Below are 25,657 nucleotides of genomic sequence, written 5' to 3' on the forward strand. Positions count from 1 at the left end.
GATTACACTGTCGAAGAACTCAGTTGTGATGGCTCAGCTTCTTTACATCAGTGAAAACTATCCTAGAGTCAAGGACTGCCAGTGAGCCTGGAATAACATACAGAAAAAGCTCACACACTGAACTGTTGAATGACAGTGAGAATCCTGGATCAGAGCTAATGTTACTCTGCGGCTAATATTAATAGCTACATGCTAAAAGAGCAACTGGGGCTGCTGCTGGCAGTAAGAGGAAGGAAAGGAGGAGGCTGGCCTTTATATCACAAAAAGGCTGATAAAAGCTGATACATACAGTATTTGGAATAGCTCGAGAAGACTAAAATGCAAGAACTCACGAGTGAGTTAGAGAGTTAGCCTTCATAAGCATCATCTCTGCAGATTGTGTTCAGTGTAGACACAAGCCCACCACCACAGCTGTTCACTGAAATAGCTAGTGATGTATACGCTAATGATGATAAGCCACAAGAAAAAAAAAAAAAAAATGTTTTAGTGGTACACTTATGCTATATTTTGAGTGCATGATACAGCACAGTTCTCTCAACCCAGCTCATTCTTTTTTGGTTTTCCATCAGCAAAGTTTGTGGATAGTACCTGGTACTTGTAACTCGAGTTAAAAGACTGCAGACTACTGATTGGTCAGAGAGAATAATCCATAGTATGACACGGCACACCCTTCACACCCGCCATTTTTAAATAGCCAAGCTACCATAAATGGCGCCTGCAATTTTGTATTCACTCAACCCAGAACAGCAGCCCGTAAAAGTACAATGTGTACTACACTGTACACTACACCACACGACTGAAAGTGCAGATGTTCCTCTGTCTGGTTCTTAATGAAAGGTTTCATCGAGTGCCATTGAAGTGTGCCACTATGGTCATCAGCTGAGAATCTCGCCCACACTGAGTGGGTACTCAGCAGTGGAAAATGAAATAGAACAAAGGGCCTGGTACCAAAAGTGAATTGAGTTGAGGCGAAGTATGCAGTGGAAATGAGACATTACAGTTTGTAGTTCTGAAATGACAAACTAGCCCAGTAAATTATTTTCACATACATTCACCTCTACATTTGAAAATTTGACTTTGTTTGACAAGGACATTCGTCATCATAACAGTATATGAATCTTTATAAAAGTCATGTCAACATGTTCATTTTATTGGGCATTACGCATCATGTAGTTGTCACTTTACTGCAATATCGTTTTTCTTATTTTTCCTTTTTTTTCACAGCAGACCTTTTGACTTATGAAGGCCGCAAACCATAGGTGTAATTAATAACATTTATTATGACTTCATTCCTTTTATTTCCAGGCTCCTGGTGCCGTGCATGCTAGCTCTCTGACATAGTTTACTGGGACACTCAAATGTAACCGTGCCATCATTAAACCAGCATTAACTTTTGAATTATTTGGCCACTGGGGGGCAGTGCAACAAGCTGCAACCACAACATTGACATATAACCTTTATAAAGTGTGTTAACTAATAGTTGCCTATTCACACATACAGCAGACACAGAAATTTTAACATTATTTGGAACTGTGTTTTAGGCAACCTTCAAGTCCAATGTTTACTCTTCCTTTAGCTCTGTTTTGGTCTCCATCAACCCCAGAGGGCTAAATGCTTCATCGGCTAAATGCTCCACTGCTACCAGCTAGTTGCTAACTCTTTCTATGTGCTATTTTGGTGGACAGGAAGTGTGTATTGGGCTTATCCAAACTTATTAACTAGACATAGCAGCCTGCTGTGGCTGGAAACAAGCATGATGAAAGCAGTGAGAATGTACCCTAAAAATAAAGTAATATGTCATAAAACTAAAACTGTTAAGAAGCTGAAATACTGCAGAGCTAAAGGCGAATGCAGAGTAGAGTAATGATTCTCTGTGACAGCTATCACATAACATGTAGATATTTTGTTGATGTAGAAATATTGATTAAAACAGTTTGTCACACTTTCGTGGCACATCTTACAATATCTGTTGTGAAACAGTCTGTTGTTTCTCACAAGTTTAAGACATCCAATATGGCTACTGCTGTTCAGCCCAGTCACAAGAAGAAAATGTGGGCATTGTATGTTTCTACAAACCGCTGATGCATTACATTTGTACATTTCATATGTATCATATCACCATTTCTAATGTGACGTAGGTCTGATTGCGTGTACATAAGCTGACAACAAAACAGGTTAATTTTGGGTGTTTTTTAGGGAGACGTATGCATATGTAGCTGTGATTGTGCCATCAAAACCAGGTATTATAAGCTAAAATGTAATCTTTTCCTAATCATAACCAGGTGGTTTTTGTGCCTAAATATAACTACAGTCACAACATTACTGAAACGTGAGGAAACCCAAACTTCAAACATATCCACAACATAATAATACACAAATGTTACATATCCATGGTTTGCAGAAATGAACAATGCCAACATTTATTCTGGCGAGTGGTTTGAGGTGTTGCATCGTATTATAAAAGTAATATATGGGATGTGCTGCCCACTCCCTGTATCTTTTTCTTCTTTTTTCATTTTGTTTCTCCGTCTTAATGGTGCCCTCTGAAGTCAAGCAGCAGGTGCTAATTAACACTTAAAAATGCAAGTGCATGAACCTGAAAGCACTGACCCATACTCAAAGAGAAAATACAAACAAGCCAGTATCAGTGCTAAAGCACCATAGTGAGTCTCCTCAGGCCCTGTACACTCAATACTCAATTAATGTCATAATTTCATTTTTCTAATGTCAGTCGGGTGCAGACCAGTGCCTTGTGGCATTATCATATAAGAATATAAATGTGAACTTAAATGTAAATAAACTTCAAGGGAATGGAAGCTACTCTCTGGGATGCAGTGAACGATTAAATTCACACATTCAAAGAAAGAAGACAGGCAGAAATGGAAATAATCCACTTCTGCTACAGGTCAGGAGGCCAAGACATCAACCCACACATCCGCCTGAGAGTGCGGAGTGCATATGTGCACATCCACTCAAGCAAATGTCTTTATTTGTCATATAAGGCTTGTGGCTAGTCATTATTGTGACACACACACATACGGAGAGAGAGAGAGAGAGAGAGAGAGAGAGAGAGAGAATACGATATGTACAGCAACCTATGCATAGCATTTCTGTGAAACCAGCCTGTAACCAGGGCATTTATATCTATAATGATGTTCCTGTGTGCATGTATAGGCTTAGCTTATGATTGGGGTTTGAAGCTCCACTTCCCAATGGCCTGTAAATTTGAGTTTTTACATGTGTAAAAAAGATTCAAATAATTTCTGTACGACGAATTGCTGGCAGTGATGATGGATGTGAAGCAATAGTTGTTGTTTTTTTATATTCTTAACATTTTATATAAAGTATTGAAATTAAAAGGTGGAAAAGTATCATTTATTTATTGGCAGGCAACAAGTCCAACATTTTCCACTCTCTCTCTTAGAGATAAAACACACTGACACTTTTAAAATAGCATTTTAAAATGAAAACAATCACCATACACAGGAGTGTTTTAGGAGTGTTTTAGAAATATTCTCTCCCCATACTAACATGTCCCAAAACCCCATACAACACCACTATTCATGTACACTAGGCATGCACATGTATGTGTGGACGAGGCCTTAGGCTACCATAAACCTTAGCAGCCTGAGCTGCCAGACCAGAGAGCGAATTTATGTTTCCTAGAATAGCAAATGCATGATCTACTGATTGGCTAGTACTAGGTACCTTCGCTGGTTTGCTTGATAAAGTTTCTGCAAGATGAGTGAGATTGGTTAGGGTTAGGGTAAGAATGTCAGGGTATGCCATTTAGAGGCAGAAAAATTGTCTCACATTTTTTTTGTCATCTGGTCAGCTCTTCTGATTGGCCTTTAAAGCGGCCACCCATCAAACTTTGTTAAAACGAATATTGGCTGATAATGATTGCTGGTTGATTAATTGAAGCACCCTTAGATCTAATGATACACATACACTGCAACGCCATATCACTTTTCTGATTGGACAAAAAAAGGCTGAGAGAGGCCTGTGCTCGTGCTAGCGCCAAATGAACATTAATGGCATCCCTCTCGGCTGAGTGGCAACATTAGCTAGCTCAGGTGAGCTTGCAGTATTGAACTTAGGTGCACGCTTCACTCCATGCAGTGATTCAGTTGGCAAGGAAGAAAATGGTTCCTACATGAAAGTTTTTCAATTGTATATTTTTTGGCACTTTGAGCACCACAAGCAGAGTGCCATCTAGTTCTGTTACATTGGAGAGAAAGCAGACATCTCCAAGGCCAAAATCTCTAACACTGGGCAACTCACACCAAAACAATCTAGATTGATAAATAGCACCACAGGTAAGAGCAAAAATATTCACATTTGATTTTGGGATGAACTGTTCCTTCAGCGTACCTTTGGTTTGCATAAACGGCAACATTTATTGTGGCAATTGGGTTGCAAAGTATAGCCTCACAGAACAGCTAGCATAGCTGTAGGATAAGGTAGGCTCTGTCGCTTTCACAGACAGGTAAGGTAAATCCTGTAAAGCCACACTGGATTGATTTGTCTAATCAGCTGCTTGATTTAAAAAAAAAAAAAAAGCTTTGTCAATTGTAGCTCTGTTTTCTGTGTAGATATGAGTTTAGATTAAAGTTGACCTCCAGGTTAACAGTACAAGTAAGATGTGTGTGTGTGTGTGTGTGTAGGTGTGTGCGTGTGTGTTGTCATAATAGAGGCCAGGTAAGGTCAAGTTTGGTTAACACACACTGATTAACTTTCACACACATACACGCCAAGTTGTCGTAAAACTTGTTAACACGCCAAAGCCTCCCATGGTTTGTCCTTGTGCCTGCAATCTGTTCTGTTCTACATTAACTGCACAGCTTTTGTCATCACTTTGTGATTTAATTTGTCTGTACAAAGAATGTTTTTGTATTTGGTCCTGATGTAGATAGCCGCTGTCCTTGAAGCCACATCTCTGAAAGAAACTTTTAAATGCCATCAATATGTCCCAATTATTGCTGCAAATGCAGAAAGCAAAAGAATGTGGACTGAATAACAAAGCTAGAAAATAAACTAAAGCAAAATTCAATCAAACTTTTCTGATGACTGGATGCACCTGTGAATACCCTCCAAACTTTTTCATCTCCTTTAAACCGCACAACATCTTTTTGCGGTTGATTTTTTCTTTTTCCTTTTCTCTCTTCACTTGTTTTAACCTCATTCATGCCAAACCTCAACATGCTGTGGTTCATCAAAAGACTTGTTATTGTTTATACTATCTATATATTCACAACAGTGAATGATGTGTCCCTCTCTCTCCCTTTTTTCTGTTTGTCCACAGCACAAAGACCCCTAAGCGGGCTGTATTTGCAGGCAGCATGCAGCTACTGGCTGGCATCAAGCTGTGCACAGGCAGAGTTCTCACCAACCATCCCCATTATGAAGATAAAGAGCTGCGGGAGAGGACCAAACAGGTACTGTAGGGTGCACCATACTGTCAAACACATACCCACACAGGAGTGTGGAAACTACCACAGGGGCTGCAAGATAACACAAACGCAATAAATGGAAAATTTCAGCTCCAAAGTGAATAGATGGTAATTACAGTGTAAGCTTCACAAGTGAAACGTTGATTTAATGCCAATTGAAGAAAGTATTAGCTTAAAGTTAATAGTAGAAACTTTAGTAGTAAAAATTTAATGTGTGGTGGTAACTGTGGTGTGGTGAGTGTGTATAATTGCAGAGGGTGCATTATTGTAGAGGGTAAGTGCACATATGTAATGGTGGAGTTGTGCAGCCAAGAATATAACTGAAGGAGTGTGTAAATTAGCATTTTAGACTGAGTTGTTGGAGGATATATAGACAGAGGTGTAGTGGAGGGTATATGCAGGTATGTGGGTTATACCCACCTCTTTTTGTGGCTATTTACATTACCCACCTTTAAGCCAAAAAGCCATTGGAACATATACGTAGGAGAGTATACCCACCTACTCTTTGGTGACCTGCCCATCTACCCAGTAGTCCACGCACCTCATCAACTACCGCTACACTACACACTTATTTGGGCATAACATGCATTTATCTGATTCTGTGTATACATTAAGCCGTAGTTTGTATTTCTTGATATGAAATTATGTAGGATTTTATTAGGGATGGGCATGAGATGTGGACTTCAGTATTGGCTCACCTTATAGAGTAATCACTGCCCAACTTCTCACATTTGAACATAGTTCTATTTTTTTTTACTATTTAAATTAGGTAAAAGTGTGTTTCAGTATAGAGCTGCATGCAGTGTATTGCTTTGCTTAGTGCCTCGTTGCTCTGCTGTTGCTCTCACCCTCTTAGCATTACACAGCTTACGTTACCTAACATGTATTAAGGGGTTTAACGACAGAGCTGAACAGGTATGGTGTTGGTGTGAGTTTCCTGGGACCATTTAACAGCTTGGTGTTGGATGTGAGTCGCTACTGCTGTGTTACCTTGTGCTAACTGGGCAGACTTCTAACTTACCAGGAGGAGAGCGGCTGGGGGGCAGTTCTTCAGTGTTGGGTCTAAGCTATATAATGGCAGCAACAGAAAGTTTGCTAATTTTTCAAATGTTAACCTTTAGGCCTGGTTGTTCAATAAATGAATTTCAAATTGGACTTGTTTCCCAATGTTGGCCAATTAACATTCCTATTCATATGTTGTTGTTTTTCTTGCAAGTTCTTGAATGCTGTGTTTAATTTAATACGCATATATAAATATGGAAATGACTTATACTAAATAATTTATAATATGACATAACATATGTTTTACATGTAGTTTGCCAAGGAAGGCTGGTTCTAATTCAGTTGGAGGTCAATGTTACAATGGAGGAATGCATCAAGCACAGGAGTCTGTACATTTGAGAAGGCAATTTTCTAGATTGGAAAGGTTTTATTGTAGTGTTCCTGTAATCAGTTGAAGGTCATGAAGCAGTCATCCTTAAAGACATGCTGCAGTTATGTGATGCCATGTCGGTTCCAGAGAAATGGTGATAGAATCTGAGTTGTTTTGAACCTGAGGAATGAGAGAGAAAATCGTATACTGAGGTGTATGTTGGCCTGCCACCAAGCTGTATGAGTGGTATTGATTCTTTGGTTTTGAAAGAGGAGCATGGTTTTAATTTAGGTGTCAATAAAATGGTAGTTTTTCAGTAATAGATACAACCTTTATGTTGTGTAGGGGTAAATGGTTACTTTTGTCCATTATCTGATCTGCTGCAGGTTGGTGGAGAGAAAGTATAGAAATAAATTGTCTATAAAAATAAATTGTCTTTGTTTAGTTTATTGGACCACTGTGCTAATTATAAACTGGGGTCACAGGGCTCAACAGTGCGAGCATTTCACTCGCATTTGCGACTAAAAATAGGTGTGTGCGAACTGTAAAAAATATTTAGGGGCACATGTGCGCATAAAAAAAATCAGCCGAAGCAGCCTATATTTTTGTCAATAAAAAAAATATGATAATCTAACCGCAAATGTTGGAGGAACTTCAGCCACCTTCCCTCTTCCCTCTTCCCCGTGTGACATGGTTTTGGGCGGTTTTCCAAGCCACTGTCGGCACAATGAATATAAGTCCCACTGTCGGCAGTGGCAGTCAAAGGGCTCTAGTTTCGCAGACCGGGCGCAGCGGAGGCGCAGCGCACCTGCGCTTCGCCAACTGGGTGTGGCCAGGCGGATTTTGTAAGTTTGGCACACCGTGCGCCCTGGCGCAGCTACTCCTCTATCCCACCTCCGTCCCTCCTACCGGCGCAAGTTGGAGAGAGGGAGGAGAGAAGGCGTGGAGTGGGTTTTAGACAGCCCATTCACATCACACCAATCAAATGAGCCCCTCTCCTCGCCCTTAAATGCACCGCGCGAAGGCGTAATGAGAGTTTACTCAATTCGCCATGGCAGAAGAGAGCAGCAGCGTCAGACGGCCAAACTTCTCCCAGGAGGAAACTGAAGTTTTGGTCCAAAAGCTTGCAGTGTCCGAATGTATGGAACTGCGAGCAGACCTCCACGGGCTGATGATGCAAAGGTAGCCTGGGAGGAGGTCACCACAATTGTAAATCAATGTTGCGTTTCTCTCGTGCGCGCTTGCGCTCTCTCTTTCTCTCTTTCTCTCTCACAGTCTGACTCTGTTTCTTTTCTTTTGGCTTTTCTAAGATGACAGATGCTGAATATATACTCCCTATCTGATGCTGTGGCTGTTTGTGGTTGGCTGAGAGGGATGTGAACTCACTAGTTTGCAACTGTGTTAATCAAATCAGGTTGGGTTTCCATTACGTGTGCCAAACGGTGCCAGTCCCCTTTGATCCNCACCTCCCCCTGCTGCGCTGCCACACCCATCTCAGTGCACCTCGGTCTGCCAAACTACCAAACTGAGCGCACCTCGGGTTGCGCTGCTCGAAACTAGCTCTGCGCGGGGTTCGCCACCCTGCGCTGCGCCGGGAAACAAGAGCCCAAAGTGTGGAGGAGACGGACCGGGGAAAGTGGCGGACCAATGGGGAAGCCTGCTCTGTTCTCCCCGCAGTTAGGGACCGTTCGCAGGGACGGTTTTTGCTATGGGCAATGTGGGCGACCGCCCAGGGCGCAATCTATGTGAGGGCGCACGAGCACCCTCCAAAAAACCCCAAAAAAACCCTACAAAACTCGCCAGTTTTCTAGACTACCGCTCATTTCCATGTCAAGTTAGTGGAGTGGGTGCTGGGGCGCCCCTATTATCACGTTTCAACCAGCAGCAGAAAGGAAAGGCGAATCCTGGCGGTTGTGGGTTGAACGGGGGTCACAGACAGGAATACGGCAGAGGCTCATAGTGCTCTGCGGCGCAAGATAACGGCTTACTGGCGACAGAGAAGTCCAACTCCAGGTCCAGTAATTTCCTCTTTCAAAGAAAGGCACTCTTGCGCTTCAGCCAAAAATAAAACTGGATCGGTGCTCACAGCACAGGACAAAATAGTAGACAGTACATCAGGTGGGCCACTTCAACTTCTTCAGAGTCAAAACCGTTTTGACTCTGAAGAAGACGCAGTAGCGTCGAAACGTCAGTCTGTTTGCACCTTATTAAAAGCTCTGCAATTTTATCGAGTGCTCCAGCCTCCTTTCATTTGGGTTCAGTCATTTTTTGAAGTGGCCCACTTGATGTACTGTCTACTAATTTCCTCTTTCGTTGGTGTCATGAGTGCCCAGTAGTACCTGGACAACCGAGCCATGGCGACACACAGGTATGTGGCGTGTCAGAGGAGGAACGAGCCGTTCACATTTCTCTCTTTGTGGCAGGTAACGGCCCACAAACCTCACCGCACTTTAGGGACTGTTCTTTACTTGTCAGGGGAGGAGGGTGGCTGGTTGATTTTTATTTTATTTATTTATTTTATTTTGATCCCCCCTATGTTAATCACTTATTGATGCTGTTTTTGAAGTATGAATAAGTCAATAAGTTGGGGATGGGATGGTTCGCCCAGGGCGTAAAACTAGCCAGGACTGCCTCTGACCCTTCGCCACGGTACCGCTGCTGGGCAGGGTGGAAATAAGTCCTGCAGAGTTTCAGAGGACCTGGAGAATGTTTTAGGATAGTAATAACATTATGTAAGGTAATCATATTGCAAAGATAATATATATAAGATAATAACATTAAAGACAAAATGAAATTGCAATACTTTTTCAAAACTTGATGATTTTACCTTTCTGTACATTTTGAATATAAATTCATTAAATAATTTAGCTTGTAAATGTCTATCTGCATCACGTTTATTACGGAAAACACATTATTTGATCAATTTACATTGTGTCCCTAAAGTTCTTTGTGCGCTCCTTACTTTTTCAACTTAGGAGCACATGTGCTCCTTGGGAAAAAAGTTAGCGTCAAGCCCTGGGTCATATTAAATAGGAAAATGATATTTGGGAGGATTTTATTTTGACAGTTGAGATGTGGCCAACCTGTTTCAAAAGTGGTAATCTTCTGATTATCTGATCAGCTGATGATAGATGATGCCGTGACATTTAATCACGAACTGACTATTATTACAGCTGTATGATCACTTTCTCAACTTTACCTCAGGAAGATCATCTGTGATTAAATTGGTGAAAGTTATGTCCTTTAAGGCATTTACAGGCAAGGCAATACATTTTCCAGGTTCTAATCTCTCAGTTGTTCATTTATCTCTTGTTATGTGTATGTGTAATATGTTTTTCACAATTGTCTGTAAGCTAGTGAAGGTAGTAAGCAAAATGATATCATATAAGGTGTAGGTTTGGGCTTCAGCAGGCAAAATCTCAAAATAATTGGTAACATCTATTTTTAAAAAACAGTACTGAATGCCTCTTGCATTAATGTTATGCAGATCAAGATAGCAAAGCCAACAACACTCATAATTTGTTTCTGGCCAGCATTCCTCAGCAGAGGATCCAGTGTATGCCAGTTAGCTTTCACTGTACCCGGGACAACATGGGAAAAATTGCAAATTAAACGAAAACTGTCTTGAACGAATTCTATGAAAACACGTCGTTGCATTGCCAAAACCAGTACAAGGCAATGCATATGAGGCTCTGTGTATTTAATGCAAAAAAATATTAATCTCAGCATGATAGGAATCTAGGGAGGGGAATCCCACCTGCGGAGTGAAAAACCACAAATCGCCAAAAAAAAAACTTGCCAACAAACGGCAGGTATTTCCCAGTTCTGTTCTACCCTCATCTCCACCATGAGACAAAAAGTGATGTTTTATGTTAGAACAAACCTTTGGGCAAAATTGTTCCTAACACTAAATAATTAATGTTGGTTCATGTTTTTTTTCTCTTATTTTGGTTGTTGGTTGGTTATTGTAAAATTGGTCTTGAATTTCATGCACAGTAGCAATAAAAAGTCTTAAATCTAACTTGCTTTCAGCTGTAGGAACTCTGAATCACATGTTAAGGATTTTATTTAAATCCCTCTCTGAAGCTGAAGACACTCTAACTTCCCTTTCACTGTGACTTTGAGGGCCCTGTTTTAATCGTATAAGCACAGTAAAAATACACAAAGCAGTAGGTGTTAGGTGTACAGACTGAATGGTCATCTACAGAGAGCACCTGATATTTTGCTTCATTTGTTTTGATTTTGATTTAATTTTGATATATTAGACAAAATCTTAAATTTGTCCTGCATCCTAAGATGTCAGCTGTTTTACATAAATACACATAAATACAAAAATACAAAACAACGTTTAACCTCACTATAAAACCATAATACAAACGCTACAAATCACATCAGACATAATGAAAAGTGGATTCATTCCATGTTCATGTGTGCAGCAGCTCAAGGTGCAAAAGGGCAGGGTGAAGGTGAAAACAGATGAGTGGGTGTGGTGGTAAAAAAATACACTCTCAACCAGTCACATCATTGATCTAAACCACATTAAACAATAATTTTTGATGCCAATTTAAAGGGCGTCAACCTGTGTGCACCTCTCCTCTCACCATGTAGACAGACACACTGAGTTTCAGGGTCAGGAAAATAATGTAATGACATGATATTCAGTGGTAGGAAATGTGACACTTTGTATTATAGAGCTGAAAACTGGCTCTCAGTATTCATTCATTTGGCTATGTGACCATGGTGGAATAAGAGGAGAGCGTGATATGGAATAATTTTTTGGCTCATTTTGACCACCAGAGTGGTGTTTCTATCTTTTGGCTGCAATCTTGTGTCCTCAAGCATTCAATGGACAAGTCTCTCTACTGATGACTGATGTGTGACAGCTCTGACTGCCAGGGTTGCCATGATTTCCACTTATTTTCCTCCAGACCCTCTCCTTTCTGCTCCTGTCTCCATATTCATGGTGTCAGTGAAACTTCGGGAAAACCACAACTTTTAACTCAAGGTGAAATATTTTCAGCTCAAGCTGATGTAGTCCGTCTCCACCTAAATGTGAGAGTAGGGATGCCATGGTGAGGAATTTTTTTCAACCAGTTAATGAACCTACAACACCACTTGTGTCAGTGAGTTTTATAAGAAAAGTTACTTGTTGATGACGTTCCACAGGGGGCTCAATGTAGAGTGCTTACTTTGATCTTTTAATGTTGATCTTTAGATCTTCCCCTCACTTTGAACAATTAGGAACAGTTGGTGTGGCAGTGCCTGCTTTTCTTTTTAATAAACTTGTTACAGTTTTTGGGCAGCAGCTTCCTCAACCTCTTAATCTTCCTCTTCTCTCACGTGATGTGCTCTCCACTCGAGGATGAATGCTTCTTCCCACATCATCTTCTTGGTCTTTGCAACATTCGGCTTGCACTCACCCTGGTTACGCAGTTCCCTGAATATTGCTTTGTGCACAAGGTCCCAGCTTGCTTCTGGCAGAGCTCTGTGCTGTGACTCTGCTGCTACTGCTGCACAGTGCTGAACACTTTGAGTTTAAAACAGTAGCGTCCGTTGTCCGACTAAGTATAGTTTTTATATATTTGATGAATGTGGGATAGAAGATTTCACAGGCTGATTTTGGGATTGTTATGGCCTCAAATGCCTGATTTCATAGCAGCTTTTCTTAAAAATTACAAGAAGAAGAAGATATTGTTAATTAATCCCCAAGGGGAAATCAAATTTTTCTTTACTTTGTTGTCACATACACAGACCTGAAATACACACACATGTACAAACAGGACCTATACATGCATTAAATGGAGAGATATCAGAGCGAGGGGGCTGCCTATGGACATGCGCCCTGGGCGTTTGGCGGTTCAGTTCCTGGCTCGGGGGTGCTTCGGTGAGCTGGCTCCTCTCTAGCTACCAGTCCACACTCAAAGTTTGGTCTCAACGAGGACTTGAGCTGGCGACTCTCTGTTTCCCAACCAAGTCCCATGGATTGAGCTACTGCTGCCCCAACATGTGATGCATGTTGTGGTGGGTTTTTTTGCAATAAAATTGTGGGAGCAAGTGAAAATTGCAAGAATAGTTGTGAGGCTTATCATGAACGTTTAGTGTTTTCCACAGAATTGCTAGCAATCAGCTGCCTCTGCTGTTTGTCACAGCCCTAAAGGGCTGTCTCTATGAGCTTCTCTCCTCCTGCTCTCTCTGCTCGGTTAGCACGAGCTAACACAACACAACATGATCTTACCGCTACTTGTCATATTTTGCTACTTGGACAAAAGCCCCACAGCAATGTCTGTCATTGGCTGTTAATCTCACACTGACACCGAAACAGCTTGATTCTGTCAGTAAACCTGTCAATAAACATGGGATAATGTTAGCCGTGTGATGCTAACAGTTAGGCCCGTCACTGTGTGTATGTGTGTATGTGTGTGACTGTCCCAGGCACAGAGCTCTGTTCCCATAGCAGTAGTCTCATGATAAACAGAAGCCTCTTTTACACTACCTCAACAAGGCAGGAATTTTAGCGCTGTTATGCCACTGGGAGGGCAGAGTTGTCTCGCCTTTAAGGCAGCATCGGAGGTTGTAACAGCGCTTCATTTATGGACAGCTGGCATTACGGAATCATGGGTGGCATGGATGTGACATTTTGACGAAGTGTTATGTGTGTGACCTGTTGCGGCAGATTTAAAAAGTAGCTGATAGCAGTTAGCAGCCCACACAAAGATGAAGCCGAGCAGCAGAAAATGTAAAACCCCAAGGTCCAGAGGGTGATGCTTTTGTGTTCCATGTCACACCTGTCACGCCTCTTTTGCTTTTGCGATGCCAGCATGCTATTTAAAATCACACACCAGAGTGGCATGATGCTGCTGTTGTTTGGTTCTGGGTAAAAATGCAAAGGAGGCATCCAGAAGGGACTTAGTAGCGGTCCTATAGTGCAATCTATGTGTCAAAAGGGACAGAAAGAGGGGCAGAGTGAATCAGTGAGCTGCTCACAACTCTACAATGAAATGACATTTCCCTCATTTTTAATACTCTAACATGTGGTAAAGTTGTGCGATTGGACAAAATTGCAAGGTTGCGCTGAATGTGCATTAATTGTTGTAATGGCAATATCCTTTAGGGGCTGGTCTTAATTGGTGTATGCCCGAACACCATGCAACCGCAGTAACACCAGCTGCCACAGCAAACCTAGCTCAGTGCAAATCTTCTTGTATTCTCAGTTCTTGAATTGACTTTGTTGTAACTATGCTGCCTCCAAGTATCACTTTGTGCTGCAAAATGCAATTCTAACAGCAGAACCCACTACTTTTTTGTCTAAGGACTCTTTTGAAATTGTGATATATGAAGCTTAGGTGCTGACAGTATAAGTCCTAGTTGATATTGTCACAATACTTGGGTGCTGATTCCATATGTAGTGCAATTTTTAAGCAATTTGATTCCACAAGTATTATGATTCCATATTAATGTTTATTGCCATTTTTGTTTACTTTTTTAACACTAGACCGTGGGAGAAAATTAAATTGTACATTTGTAGAGACTGTGTATCAAGAGACATAATTTCAAAAACATTGTGCATGAGGTCAATCATTCTCTCTGATTTCATTTCAGCAGCATCATACACTGCAAAGAAAAGTGGTAAATAAATTAATAAATAATTAACTGTTGTTATGGTCTTATTTTAATTCAGTTAAGCACTTTGTGACCTTACTCTGTGAAAGATGTTATATTAAATAAACTTTACTTACTTACTTATATGTACATGTACAATAGAATGAATATAAAGGAGTTTTTTAAGTTAATGCTACATTTAGCTGTCTCGCAATATTTCTCATACATTGATTTATTTGTAGCGGTTACCTCAATATGAGCATTAACAGCCACCTATTTATTATTTTTTTTCTTTTTCAGTATTTAAAATGGGTTAAATCTTATTCAATTGAAAAGCTGCATGCAGTGCATTGATTTGAACAGCGCTGCTCTCTCTCTGTTTGTCAGACCACAAATGAGACTAGAATTTGCTAGCTAGTGCACCCAGCAGTCCCTCAGCCTCTTCCCACCCCTAGGAGACTACTTCGCCAAAGGGAGAGTGGAAGCTCTGGAGACAGACTAAGAAGCAGCTGTAGCAACTCAAATTCAGCCAGTGCAAACACCAGTGCCGGGGTTCACATTGGACTGGGTCTAATCTGTGTAGGCTTGTGCCGATTTCCGGTTTAACCGGTTCGGTCCAGTTTAAGAGCTCCACCCAGTTTAATTCACGTCAACTGGATAAACTGGTCTGCTCCGCTGTCTGCTGCTGCTGCTGCTGCGAGAGATCAAATTTCATTGGGGGCGGGGAAAAGTGCGAGGGAGTCAGCAGTCATTCAGTTTGTTGCCCTAGTAACCCGTTTCCACTGAAGAAGTTCCTGGTACTATTTGGGGGGCTGGGACTACTACAGGAGCATCCTCTCGCTTGGCCCTCTCAACAACCGTGTCTCCACTGAGAGAGCGGAGTCGGAGGAAGGTTCCTTGGTGTCCGTCTATGTCTTCTTCTTCTTGTGTAACATTGTGTGTATTGGCGGTTAATAAAGCATTACCGCCACCTAGTGGATTCGAAGCACATTACACCTATAATGGGCTTTTATTGGGAAAAATAGCTCAAATGCGACCCCCAGTGGTAAAATTAGGTATATAATTCGATATATCGGTTCGGTTAGACATTTGGCTTTAAATCAAACCGGTTGGAAAATTTTCAAACCGGCACAAGCCTAAATCTGTGTAACAGCAGCAACAGAAAGTTTACTTATCCAGTGGGGTGTTTGCACTGCACTGGCTGAAGTCTGGGTGCTATCTGGGCAGCTGAAGGTCTCTGTCCTTACACTGTCTGCTATTTTCTGCTTTCTTGCTTCGGCTTCATTTTTCTTGAAAGGGATATGATGTCACGTTACTTGTAGATTACAACAGTAAAGCGGCAACTTCTATCCACCTCCACATTTAGAATATATTGATTCAGACATTTAAAAAAAAACAAAATTTTTTTTAAAAAGCAATACTTTAGAGAATCGATTTTCTTCCCCAACCCTATTCACAAGAACATTTTCATTTATCACTTCAGTAAAACAGACAGGTTTATGTATTTTTCTGATTGTCTTTAATTTATATTTGCATTAAAGTCTTGACAGTGAATCTAAAATCTGAAAGTCAGGCTGTTCAGAATGTTTATATATCAAACCAAATCATGTAATGTTACACTCAGGAAGACCAAATTAGCCTTTCTGCCATGGTAACTATAAAAGTGTTAAAGTATAGATACACATTATTTGATGTGTCTTTTCATGGTCCCCATTTTATTGTGGCAATATACAACCATTAGCTTTTGTTTTGCTACTGGAATCAAAGTCTTTTCCCAGAACTTGAGCTGTTGCTGTAATAGCAGAGAAATCACTATTATGTGACTGCAACTAAAACCACATTGCCTCATTCATCCTTCTCACCCAGCTCTGTGCCAGTGTCTTGTGTGAGAGACAAGGGACTTGTCTGCAGATGGGGGCCAGTGACCTGCTCTGATTGTGTGAATGAATATGGGATCAGAAGATGCACAATGTGCATCCATTAAATCGGACTGAATAGTAACGTGGGGAAAATGGAGCTTGAAAATGCTGCACTCCAGTAAAGGAGAGATGAATGGTGACGCTCGCCCTTGAGTGCATCTTAGTAATGTACGGGAGAAATGCTGCAGAAGAACATTGTTTTTGCAAAGGGTTTACATTAATGGAGAAAACCACTTTTCAAAGCAAACTGAGTAAATGAAATCTTTCAATTTGATTCTGTTGATTTTACTCATTTAATTGTTTTTTTAAATTGCATTAAATATGTTTTCAAAATGACTGTTTTTTTTCGTTTGTGTGAATTTGCATCTGATATTAGCCAGATTATAAGAATTTGCAATACAAAACTTGACATCCAAATCAAAAAACAGATCACAAAAACAAGCTGTAAACACAACCACACAGGACTGATAGAAAAACTAAATTAGCTTCCCTGTCATTCTTTTGTGTGTGTGTGTGTGTGTGTGTGGGTGTGTGTCTTTTTCACAATGAGCAGGAAGTAGTGTGTGGGTCATCTCTTGGGTAGATGAGCTTATGTTTTGCCTCCCAGTGGGAAGTCAGCCGAGCTGAGCCGCTGGCCAGGCCTGAGCTTAGTGTGGAGCTCATTAATGATCCACAACACTGGTGCAGACCTTCTGGGCTCCAAGTGTGTGTGTGTCTGTGTGTCTGTGTGTGGCATTGAGAAGGAAAACTGTAAAATGCATTTTCAAACATTTGTAGGAACCTTAATGATGTTTCACAAAGTAATTCATTAGTGGACAAAGAACACAGTTCTTTTTTTTTTTTTTGGTCTTTCTGAATTAATTCATATACCCAGCAGGCATACATTCTGAATTGGGAAGCAGCCTTTAAAAAGGTTTATTTTTAGAGTATGTAAACAGTAGCACAAATACACCCTTCCAAGAAAACTGTGTACAGGGTTTCCTAAACAGAAAAGGTAGAGCGTGTTTTCTCCAGAAAATCAAAGAACATAGTGTAATTCAAATTCAAATGAGTAGCCGGACCACCTATAAAACAAAAGCAATAGAAAACGTGAATTCGGGCCAACAAAGCAGCAACTACCAAACACCCTCCCTTCCACACCAAGGGAGTACTCACCGGTCGTTTAACGCGAAAATGCTTCTAGGCTACCTGACAACACACGCCACACACACAGCTCTGCTGCCACGGTCCACTGAACAACCAACTCGCAGCCAGTCCTTCCGCTTTTTATGGTTCCCCCATTTCAAGTGGCTTCAGGTGTGCTGATCCACCTGTAATGAGGGAGAGGCGGGACCTGGAGAAAAAAAAGGAAGGGGACACAAAGAAAAACAACACACAGGCCAGCGGCCGTAACAGGCCCATGAACTAAAATGAGAAATAATGAAATAATGCGCTTGCTGGGGACTATTCTCAGTGGTGGATTAATATACGTTTGTTACTCTTGTGAGTATGTACAGCAGCAAGATGGTGTATGTAGGATGTACTCAAAATAAACTACAGTGTGATCATGTAGACCCGTGCAACAATGTCGCTCACTGATATTTTCATAATAGTTTTTGGACAACGATAGAGCTCTATGGCACAGAGGATATACATACCAGACTTTGATACACACACAATATTTGATCAGTTTATAGTTGGTTTGGGTGTTTTCGTGAGCTTTACTGACAGTAAGAAATATTTAGAATGTCATTTTTTATTTTTCGCATTCAAACCTTTCACACGACAGCCGACACAAATATTCCCATTACATGCATTCCACTGAAAATTGAGTGTTTGCATTATCACCCAATCATCGTTGTTTTCACTATAATAAATCCACACTCAACTCTACTCACTGGAGACAGACTTGTTATTCCAGATGTGCAGTGAGGTGTACAAAAGTTACAGTGTGGTCATATATCCTATGGATGGGGCCATGTAATTGTAATGAGTGTAAATGCTGAACTTTATTGCACTGGTTTTCATCATTGAAGACTGGACTGAACAGAGTCCAGGTGTGTTTATCATATGTAGTAGTGTTGTACCAAAGAGTTCAAAGCTTCAGTGCTTTAATGCTCCAATCATAACACTGATGTTTGAATTCTAAATCAACATTTGAGTGTTGCACTGTCTTTTTTTTTCTTTTTTCTTTCTTTATTGGAAAACCTCCACTGAAGCTTTGAATGTGATGCATGACCTTTAACACCCAGCTTAAGTGTCAGTTTTTAGTGGACATCTTATAATAACAGGGCTCAGTAGATCTCTCAGGAAAGACAGTGAGCCAATATGCTTCCATTGCTGGTAATAACAATAATAATAGTAACTAGTCCATACCCATTAAGTGCACAGTTGCCCACGTACAGTTTCACATGGTGTATGTTTGGGATACAGGTCATAGGGAATTGCAGAATAAATAGTCAACTGAACCCATTAAGAAGAGCAATGTATTCAGACAGTTTTTGTAAATTTGATAGTGCGATTGCTTTATTGAAAGTACAGTAGTACCATTGCCAATAGTGGGATAGTTAGTGGGCTAAAACTGTAGTAGTTGAGGTAGCACGTTGAAAGGCACATAGTTATATAGTCATTGCCTTATAGAAGCTCAGTTTTAGTAAGTTTTCCAACTTTTGCCAACAGGGAACTTTAGATATTGGTCCCTAGATTATGTTCACCGAGTTTCATGCAGATCGGTCAAATTTCCTAGGAAGAGATCGATTTTAAGTGTTTTTCAAAAAATTCAAAATGGCGGAAAATCTATATAACCGGAAGTTATGGGTTCTTGAGGCAAATTTGTTCCTCATGAGGAGAGGCATCTCTGTGCAAAGTTTCATGTCTCTACGACATACGGGGCATGAGATATGCCCATTCAAAGTTTGCAATTTCAGTCGGTTGCTATAGCGCCCCCCTCTGGCAAATTGATGTGATATTGCTTCATTCGCATCCTCCCATGACCCTCTACCACTGTGCCAAATTTCACATGGATTGACCGAGTCACTGAGGAGAAAAACGTGGAACAGACACACAGACACACCCACAGACAGAGTTTTCGTCTATATATAGTAAGATAAGCCTACCTTTATCGGCTGCAGCTGATGTCTGTGTGAGGTGGATAATTAACGCGCATGCACAGTGTAACTCCGCTGCTTGGCTACAGCTGATGTCCGTTTGAGGTTGGTTCAGGGTTCCCTTTCATTATAGTGTAGCTGGCTGTTCTGGTGTGTCTGTCGAGCGAGCTCTTCCCTGTGCGTCTCTGTTGGCATAAGAACTGACCCCGCTTAACAACTGACCCCAGTCTCCCCTAGCTACACTCACAAACACACAGACACACAAAGTTGAGGGGTATGGGGCAACTTCCCACGCGCACATACACCTACACAAGATGGCAATTGGTTAGCTTGTCAATGTGACATCAATGTGCACGTTTTATCAGTGTAAATGTAATTAATAAGCCTACCTTTATCGGCTGCAGCTGAGATGGTGTCTGTTTGAGGTGGATGCATATATTAACACGCGTGCACAGTGTAACTCCGCTGCTCGGCTACAGCTGATGTCCATTTGAGGTGGATACATATATCAACGCGCGTGCGCAGTAACTCGTGGGGTGAATGCATCAACTTTGTAAAAGAATATACTAATAATAGTGTAATTTTTTGGAAAATTAGCTTCGTCACCTTCTACCTATGCTAATCCTCAATGCCTATGTGCAGTTTCACATAGATTGACCACGTCAGTGAGTAGAAAAACATGGGACAGACACACCCACAGACAGACAGAGTTTTTGTCATTATATAGTAAGATAATAATAATTATCGTAATGCTATTGCTTATCCTACATGGTCTGGTTTTGCAGTATATCTTTCACAGAGACTAGACTTCTGACACGTTTTATGTCCACAACATACTTTAATCTAAAGCACTTGGAAATGACAGGTTATATGTTACCTTGACAACCAAGCATGTTAAACCTTTTTTTGTTGGCTACTTGCCATCGCAAGCAATTGCTGCTATAGATGTTCTCTTTACATTTGTTGTCTTTATAATCTTTACTTTATTTGTCAGAGAGGACACGGTTTTTGCAAGATCAATATCCATTTTACTGTGTGACTGTATGAAGAGAATTTCGACACTGATGTCTGAGGAAATCTATTGATAGCGAATAGTCATTATTTTATATGTTGCCTTATTTCTGTGGGCGTCCCAACATTCATAGAAATTGAAACTGCTGCAAAAAAAAGAAAACCTGCACTGCTATATACCAAAGTTTCTGAAGGATGTGTGGGTGGGCTTACAGAGAATAGATGGCCTTGAGTTGACATTTCAAATTGACATGCGATTAATTCGCACAAATTGCTGGCCTTAGCTGTGAAAAGACGTGTATCCTTTCAAAGTTAAAATGAACAATATGAAAGCATCTCAGTGAGCTGTGCAGGTAACACGTTTAGACATAGATGGCAGCAGCATTCATCCACATTTATTTTTTACCCTTCTACAGTTTTTTGGACATTATTGAACAAATATTCTAAAAAAAATATATAGATATAGATTTAGATATACACAAATTTACAAACACAGAAGTGCAGCAAAATAAATAATATAGTTTAACATGTTTGTTTCAACAGTTTGCCTTCAAATATTCAGTAAAAACGTGACAAAAATTATCTCTCATTTCTTTAGTTTGTAAAACAACAGTAACTCAGAATGTGATTCAGATTCTGTACACAATATTAATAGTACAACAAAATAAAATATACCACAAATTAAACATTTACACAGTTCCCAAGTACAAAAAATGTACCCTGGGACATCTGGACCTTTATGCTGTGCCATTTCTCCTCTAATCATCATGCTGTAACCTGTGACAGACTGTTATGCTACCATAACTACTGCACATTCACATATATGTTGTTTTTGTTGAGCCACAAGCATCACGTGGGTTTACATTACTAAAGGTTTGTGACAAAATCACTTGCCGACAGCGACTCTCGTGTGCCCATGGCATGAGAGGAGAGGGAGAGACGCTGTGCTGCTGCCAGAGGAGACGCTGAATGAGTTCCCTCTGAGCGGTAACTTGCTAAACGAGTCTGAGAAGGCCGGGGCTGTTCATAAAACATTCAGGACACCCAGGCCTAATGACGCCACAGTTCATTCCACACTAGTGAAGCTGCTCCTCAGAGTTGGTAAAAGTTTTGCTTTCAATCATGCTTGTTGTTGCCGTGGGTAACAGTATGATATCAACATGTTAATAAGTTGAAATATCTCAAGTATCATAATATGAATTTTCATGTCATATTAAAAATTATATTAGTATTATTGTGAACAATATAATATGGCACACCCCTAACAGAAATATTAAAAAAAATAATTGTTTTGATTTTTATATAAGTAAATAATAAAATAGTGATAGTCATCCCTCAGTTAGTAGCCAGATCCGACTCTGACTCTTAAAATGAACTCATTCATCACTTCCTATCTGATGGACACTCAGTAGTTTACTCTCGTGAACAAGCCCGGTTCTAGGCAGGCACGTATGAGGGGGCAATCATAAATGTGAAGGGGGCATCATGCTCCAGCACATTTTTGCCATAGGTAGAGCTGACAAATAAAGGTCACTCACTCACTCACTCACTCGCAGGATGTGGGGACGCTGTGTGAGTGCCTTATAGAGGGTGTCACCGTGGTTTCAAATGTGCTCACCGCTTGTTTTGTTGTTGATAACAATGTTTTCTACATGGAATTGGGTTGTTGTTAGCTGTGTGTCCAACCCCCAACCTAAAGAAATGGATTGCACTTTGTCAGGCCTCTACCCTAAGACCTGTCCAACTTGGGTGTCCCACCTGAAGACTAAGCTCCTGCTGGTATAGCTCTTAGGGTCACTGAGGCACACAAACCCCCTGACCACAATAAGGTGGCAATCCCTCAGGGAGGAAAACTGAAAAATAAAATAAACAAAAAATAAAATAAAAATTAAGAAAAAATAAAATAAAAATATCCTTCATCCAGGCACAACCAACATCTTAACATTTATCTTATTGGATGGCCATTAGGCATCTAGACATATGAAATAAATTTGAACCTAATAATTACAATAACCTCACTATAGCCAGTATTTACCAAAGCTAGTCTTATAAAAAAAAATTCTCAAACTAACAGAACTAACAAACACAACAGATATAGGCTAGAGCAGAACATTTTATATTTTTTTGTTTTGTTTTGTTTTTTTTTCTTTTTTTTTCCTGTTTTTTTTTGTTAGCAATTTAACAGATTTCTCTTCACTCCACTCTTGTTTGAGCTGCTGAAAGCTGCAGGAGTGAAAAGTTAATAAAAGCTTTGTAAAAATCGCTGTGATTATCAAAAACCAGCGTGCAGAACTAGAGGCTGGGCGGGGCTTTATGTAGGGGTCTGGCACACACAGGGCATATGTCCTCAGTATGTGACATGCAGCAGGCACTCATCTCTCGCTGTGCTTGTGTGATTGAAGAAACGTTCACACTGACAGGCTCACTCTTTGTTGTTAACTACATATTAAGTATCTCACGACACGAGACGCTACGACGAGTTTAATGGAGCTTCACCTACTGCTGCATTCTGCCTCACTGAGACTGAGAAACCTGATGCAGATGCATCTTGGCTCATTTGCATACTAAACAGTGATTGGGTGTTTACTGGGGGGATGGTCTCTGCCGACTGCAGACAGTAACTGTGCATTCACACCAAAAGCGTCATGAGCGCCAGCGGTCGCTCAGGTCGCTGGCATCGCGCTGCCTGGCAGCAGCTCCAGCAGGCGCTTGTAGCGGCCAAAGGGGCGGGGCCAGCTGCTGCAGATGTGTCCAGGCTGTTTTCCTTTACAAGGATGAACAAATATATCATATATGTCTTCACTTTGTATTATCCATGACTTTCATTGCACAATTAAAATAACGCTAATAAACACAGTCAATATAGCCTTTATGAGTCTGAGTGAGACTTTTCAGTTTTGTGCCTTTTTCGGCGGATTTGATTTGAGGGGGCAAGACATTTGTTTAAGGGGGCATTGCCCCCTCTTGCCCCTGCATAGAACCGGCCTAGCGAACTGACATCCAGACACCCATAAATTTTGCAGGTGATGTGTCACATGACCCTAATTTTCATAAGTATATAATAACTGTGGGATTGTTAGCAGAATGTAGTTTACAGCCCCCAGACATTACTTAGGCTATGTCCGGTCTTTGAGGGCTCTATATAGCACATACATTTCACACTCAGAATTCAGACATTCAAATAAAACGGTGAGGGTAAATATAGTGCAACATGTTGAAAAAACAGAGTGATTTCAGTCACAGCTGTCTTCTGAACATGATGTAGAAACTTTCACGTTGGTTTGTCACTTCAATTTTCCACCCCTCATTTAAACCAAAACCCATTTAAACAGTACTGGGTTGTTTTGTCCCTGATAAACAATTCTGTTGTTACGGGTCGAATATTTAAATCTGTTGTTGTGTGAAATTGATCAAAAGTTTTATTTCTTGTGCTACAAAAAAAAGATGAACCATAACAGATTTCAGAAAGTTGAGCTTGGTTATGTTTCAACACTCTTGTTTTTGTTCTTCCCCGATTCTGTTTTCAGTAAACATGTTATAATTGAATCTAAACCAACTTTCATCAAAACTGTAATTCAGAAAATAAACGTGTCTGGTAATTGAGTTCCAGGAGAGAAGTTTTCTCCTTCCAACAATATTGGTGTTAAATTACAGAGCTAGATGATCTTTAGGGGGAAAAAGCAATCAAAAAGCCACACACGTAAATAAACTTCTTCAACTTCTATTCTGTGTGTGTGTATTTTGCAGGTGTATCAGGTGTATGCTCGTCAATCCCCGGAGGACGTCTATGACATCCTGAGGTCTATCGGGGCCGACTATGTGGTGCTGGAAAACAGCATCTGCTACGAGCGGAGGCACCGGCGAGGCTGCAGACTGAGGGACCTGCTCGACCTGGCCAACGGACATGTGGGTGGCATTTGTTTAACGTGACTCATCGTGATTGAGTGTGCGTGTGTGTGTGTGTGTGTGTGTGTGTGTGTGTGTGTGTGTGTGTGTGTGTGTGTGTGTGTGTGTGTGTGTGTGTGTGGCCGCATGTGCCATCCCCACTGCCAACTTCTGTGACTGGGTGAAAGCTCTCAGCCTCCACTAAGATCAATAGTCTCACTTCTCATCTGCACGTCACTGTCTCTCACTCTCTTGCTGTCGCTCTCTCTTTCATTTCCCCCCCATCCTGCTCCTCCTCCTCCCCCCATCTCTTTTTATTTTGATGTTGGATGCGGCACGCTGGCTATTTGGATTACCAGAGGCGAGACAAGCTTCAGTCTGGCTGTCTGGCTCAGTGTGGTGTAAGACACATGAAACACAGAGCTGGTGTGTGTGTCTCTGTTTGTGACAGCGTAAATGTCACACAGCATACACAACACATCTGACATGTAGACAGCTTTATTGAAGGAATGCTGCGTTTACATCTGTTTGTTCTTTTCTCTCTCTCTCACTGTTGTTTTTTTCTTTCTAACTTTTATGTCTTTGTGTTTCAATTTCTTTTCCTTTTTTGTTTTTTCCCCTCTTTCAAATCTGTGTCAATCTCTCTCTGAATCTGTCTGTCTCCCTTTCTAAAATATATATATATATATGTATATATATATATATATATATATATATAGTTCTTTTCATCTTTAAACTATGTGCCCCATGTTTTCTCTCTTACTGAGGTAGATATAAGAGTTGAAACTGAATCAGAATTCTCTCCTGTGTTCTCTTGCTGTGTCTCTCTCTTCAAACAACAGGTGGTCCTAGTCCTAGTGATTTACATGAATGAATATAAAAATAATAACAATATCAAAAAACAACATCAAAAGAACCCCAAAACTTGCCAAGTGTGGCTTTTGAAGCTCTAAAAACCTGTGACTGTGTTCACAAACATTCTGAGAATACTCTCAGAGAGCTCCTGACATAACCTAAAAATTTCTAACAAGAGGTCCTAGCTGAGGAGTGATGTAGGAAAATTTCAGAACAACTCTGATCAAGGAACTTTTACCTCAGTGAGGAGGTGTGGTTGATCCAGTTGCTTGGTATGGTGCATTCTTTAAAAAAAACTAGTCCATACCCACTGGTAGCTTTGTCACCTTCTACCTATGCCAATCCTCAATGCCTATGTGCAGTTTCACATAGATTGACCACGTCAGTGAGTAGAAAAACGTGGGACAGACAGAATGACTGACTGACAGAATGACACACTGACAGTTTCCATGATTATGTACAGCATACCATACCATG

At 40.7% G+C, this 25,657-nt stretch overlaps 1 protein-coding gene across 3 annotated transcripts in view; it reads left to right on the plus strand.

The window, feature by feature from the left end:
• The window catches only part of dpy19l3 (dpy-19 like C-mannosyltransferase 3), a 104,533-nt gene that overhangs the window by 70,725 nt on the left and 8,151 nt on the right, over positions 1–25,657 (plus strand). For all 3 annotated transcript variants that reach the window (XM_050049999.1, XM_050049991.1, XM_050049983.1), the window contains exons 17-18: positions 5,306–5,438; positions 24,188–24,346. In XM_050049999.1, coding sequence (XP_049905956.1) covers positions 5,306–5,438; positions 24,188–24,346 — 292 coding nt within the window. The remainder of the gene's footprint in view (positions 1–5,305; positions 5,439–24,187; positions 24,347–25,657) is intronic.

This window comes from Epinephelus moara, chromosome 1 (genome assembly GCF_006386435.1).
Source record: "Epinephelus moara isolate mb chromosome 1, YSFRI_EMoa_1.0, whole genome shotgun sequence".
Taxonomy (NCBI): domain Eukaryota; kingdom Metazoa; phylum Chordata; class Actinopteri; order Perciformes; family Serranidae; genus Epinephelus; species Epinephelus moara.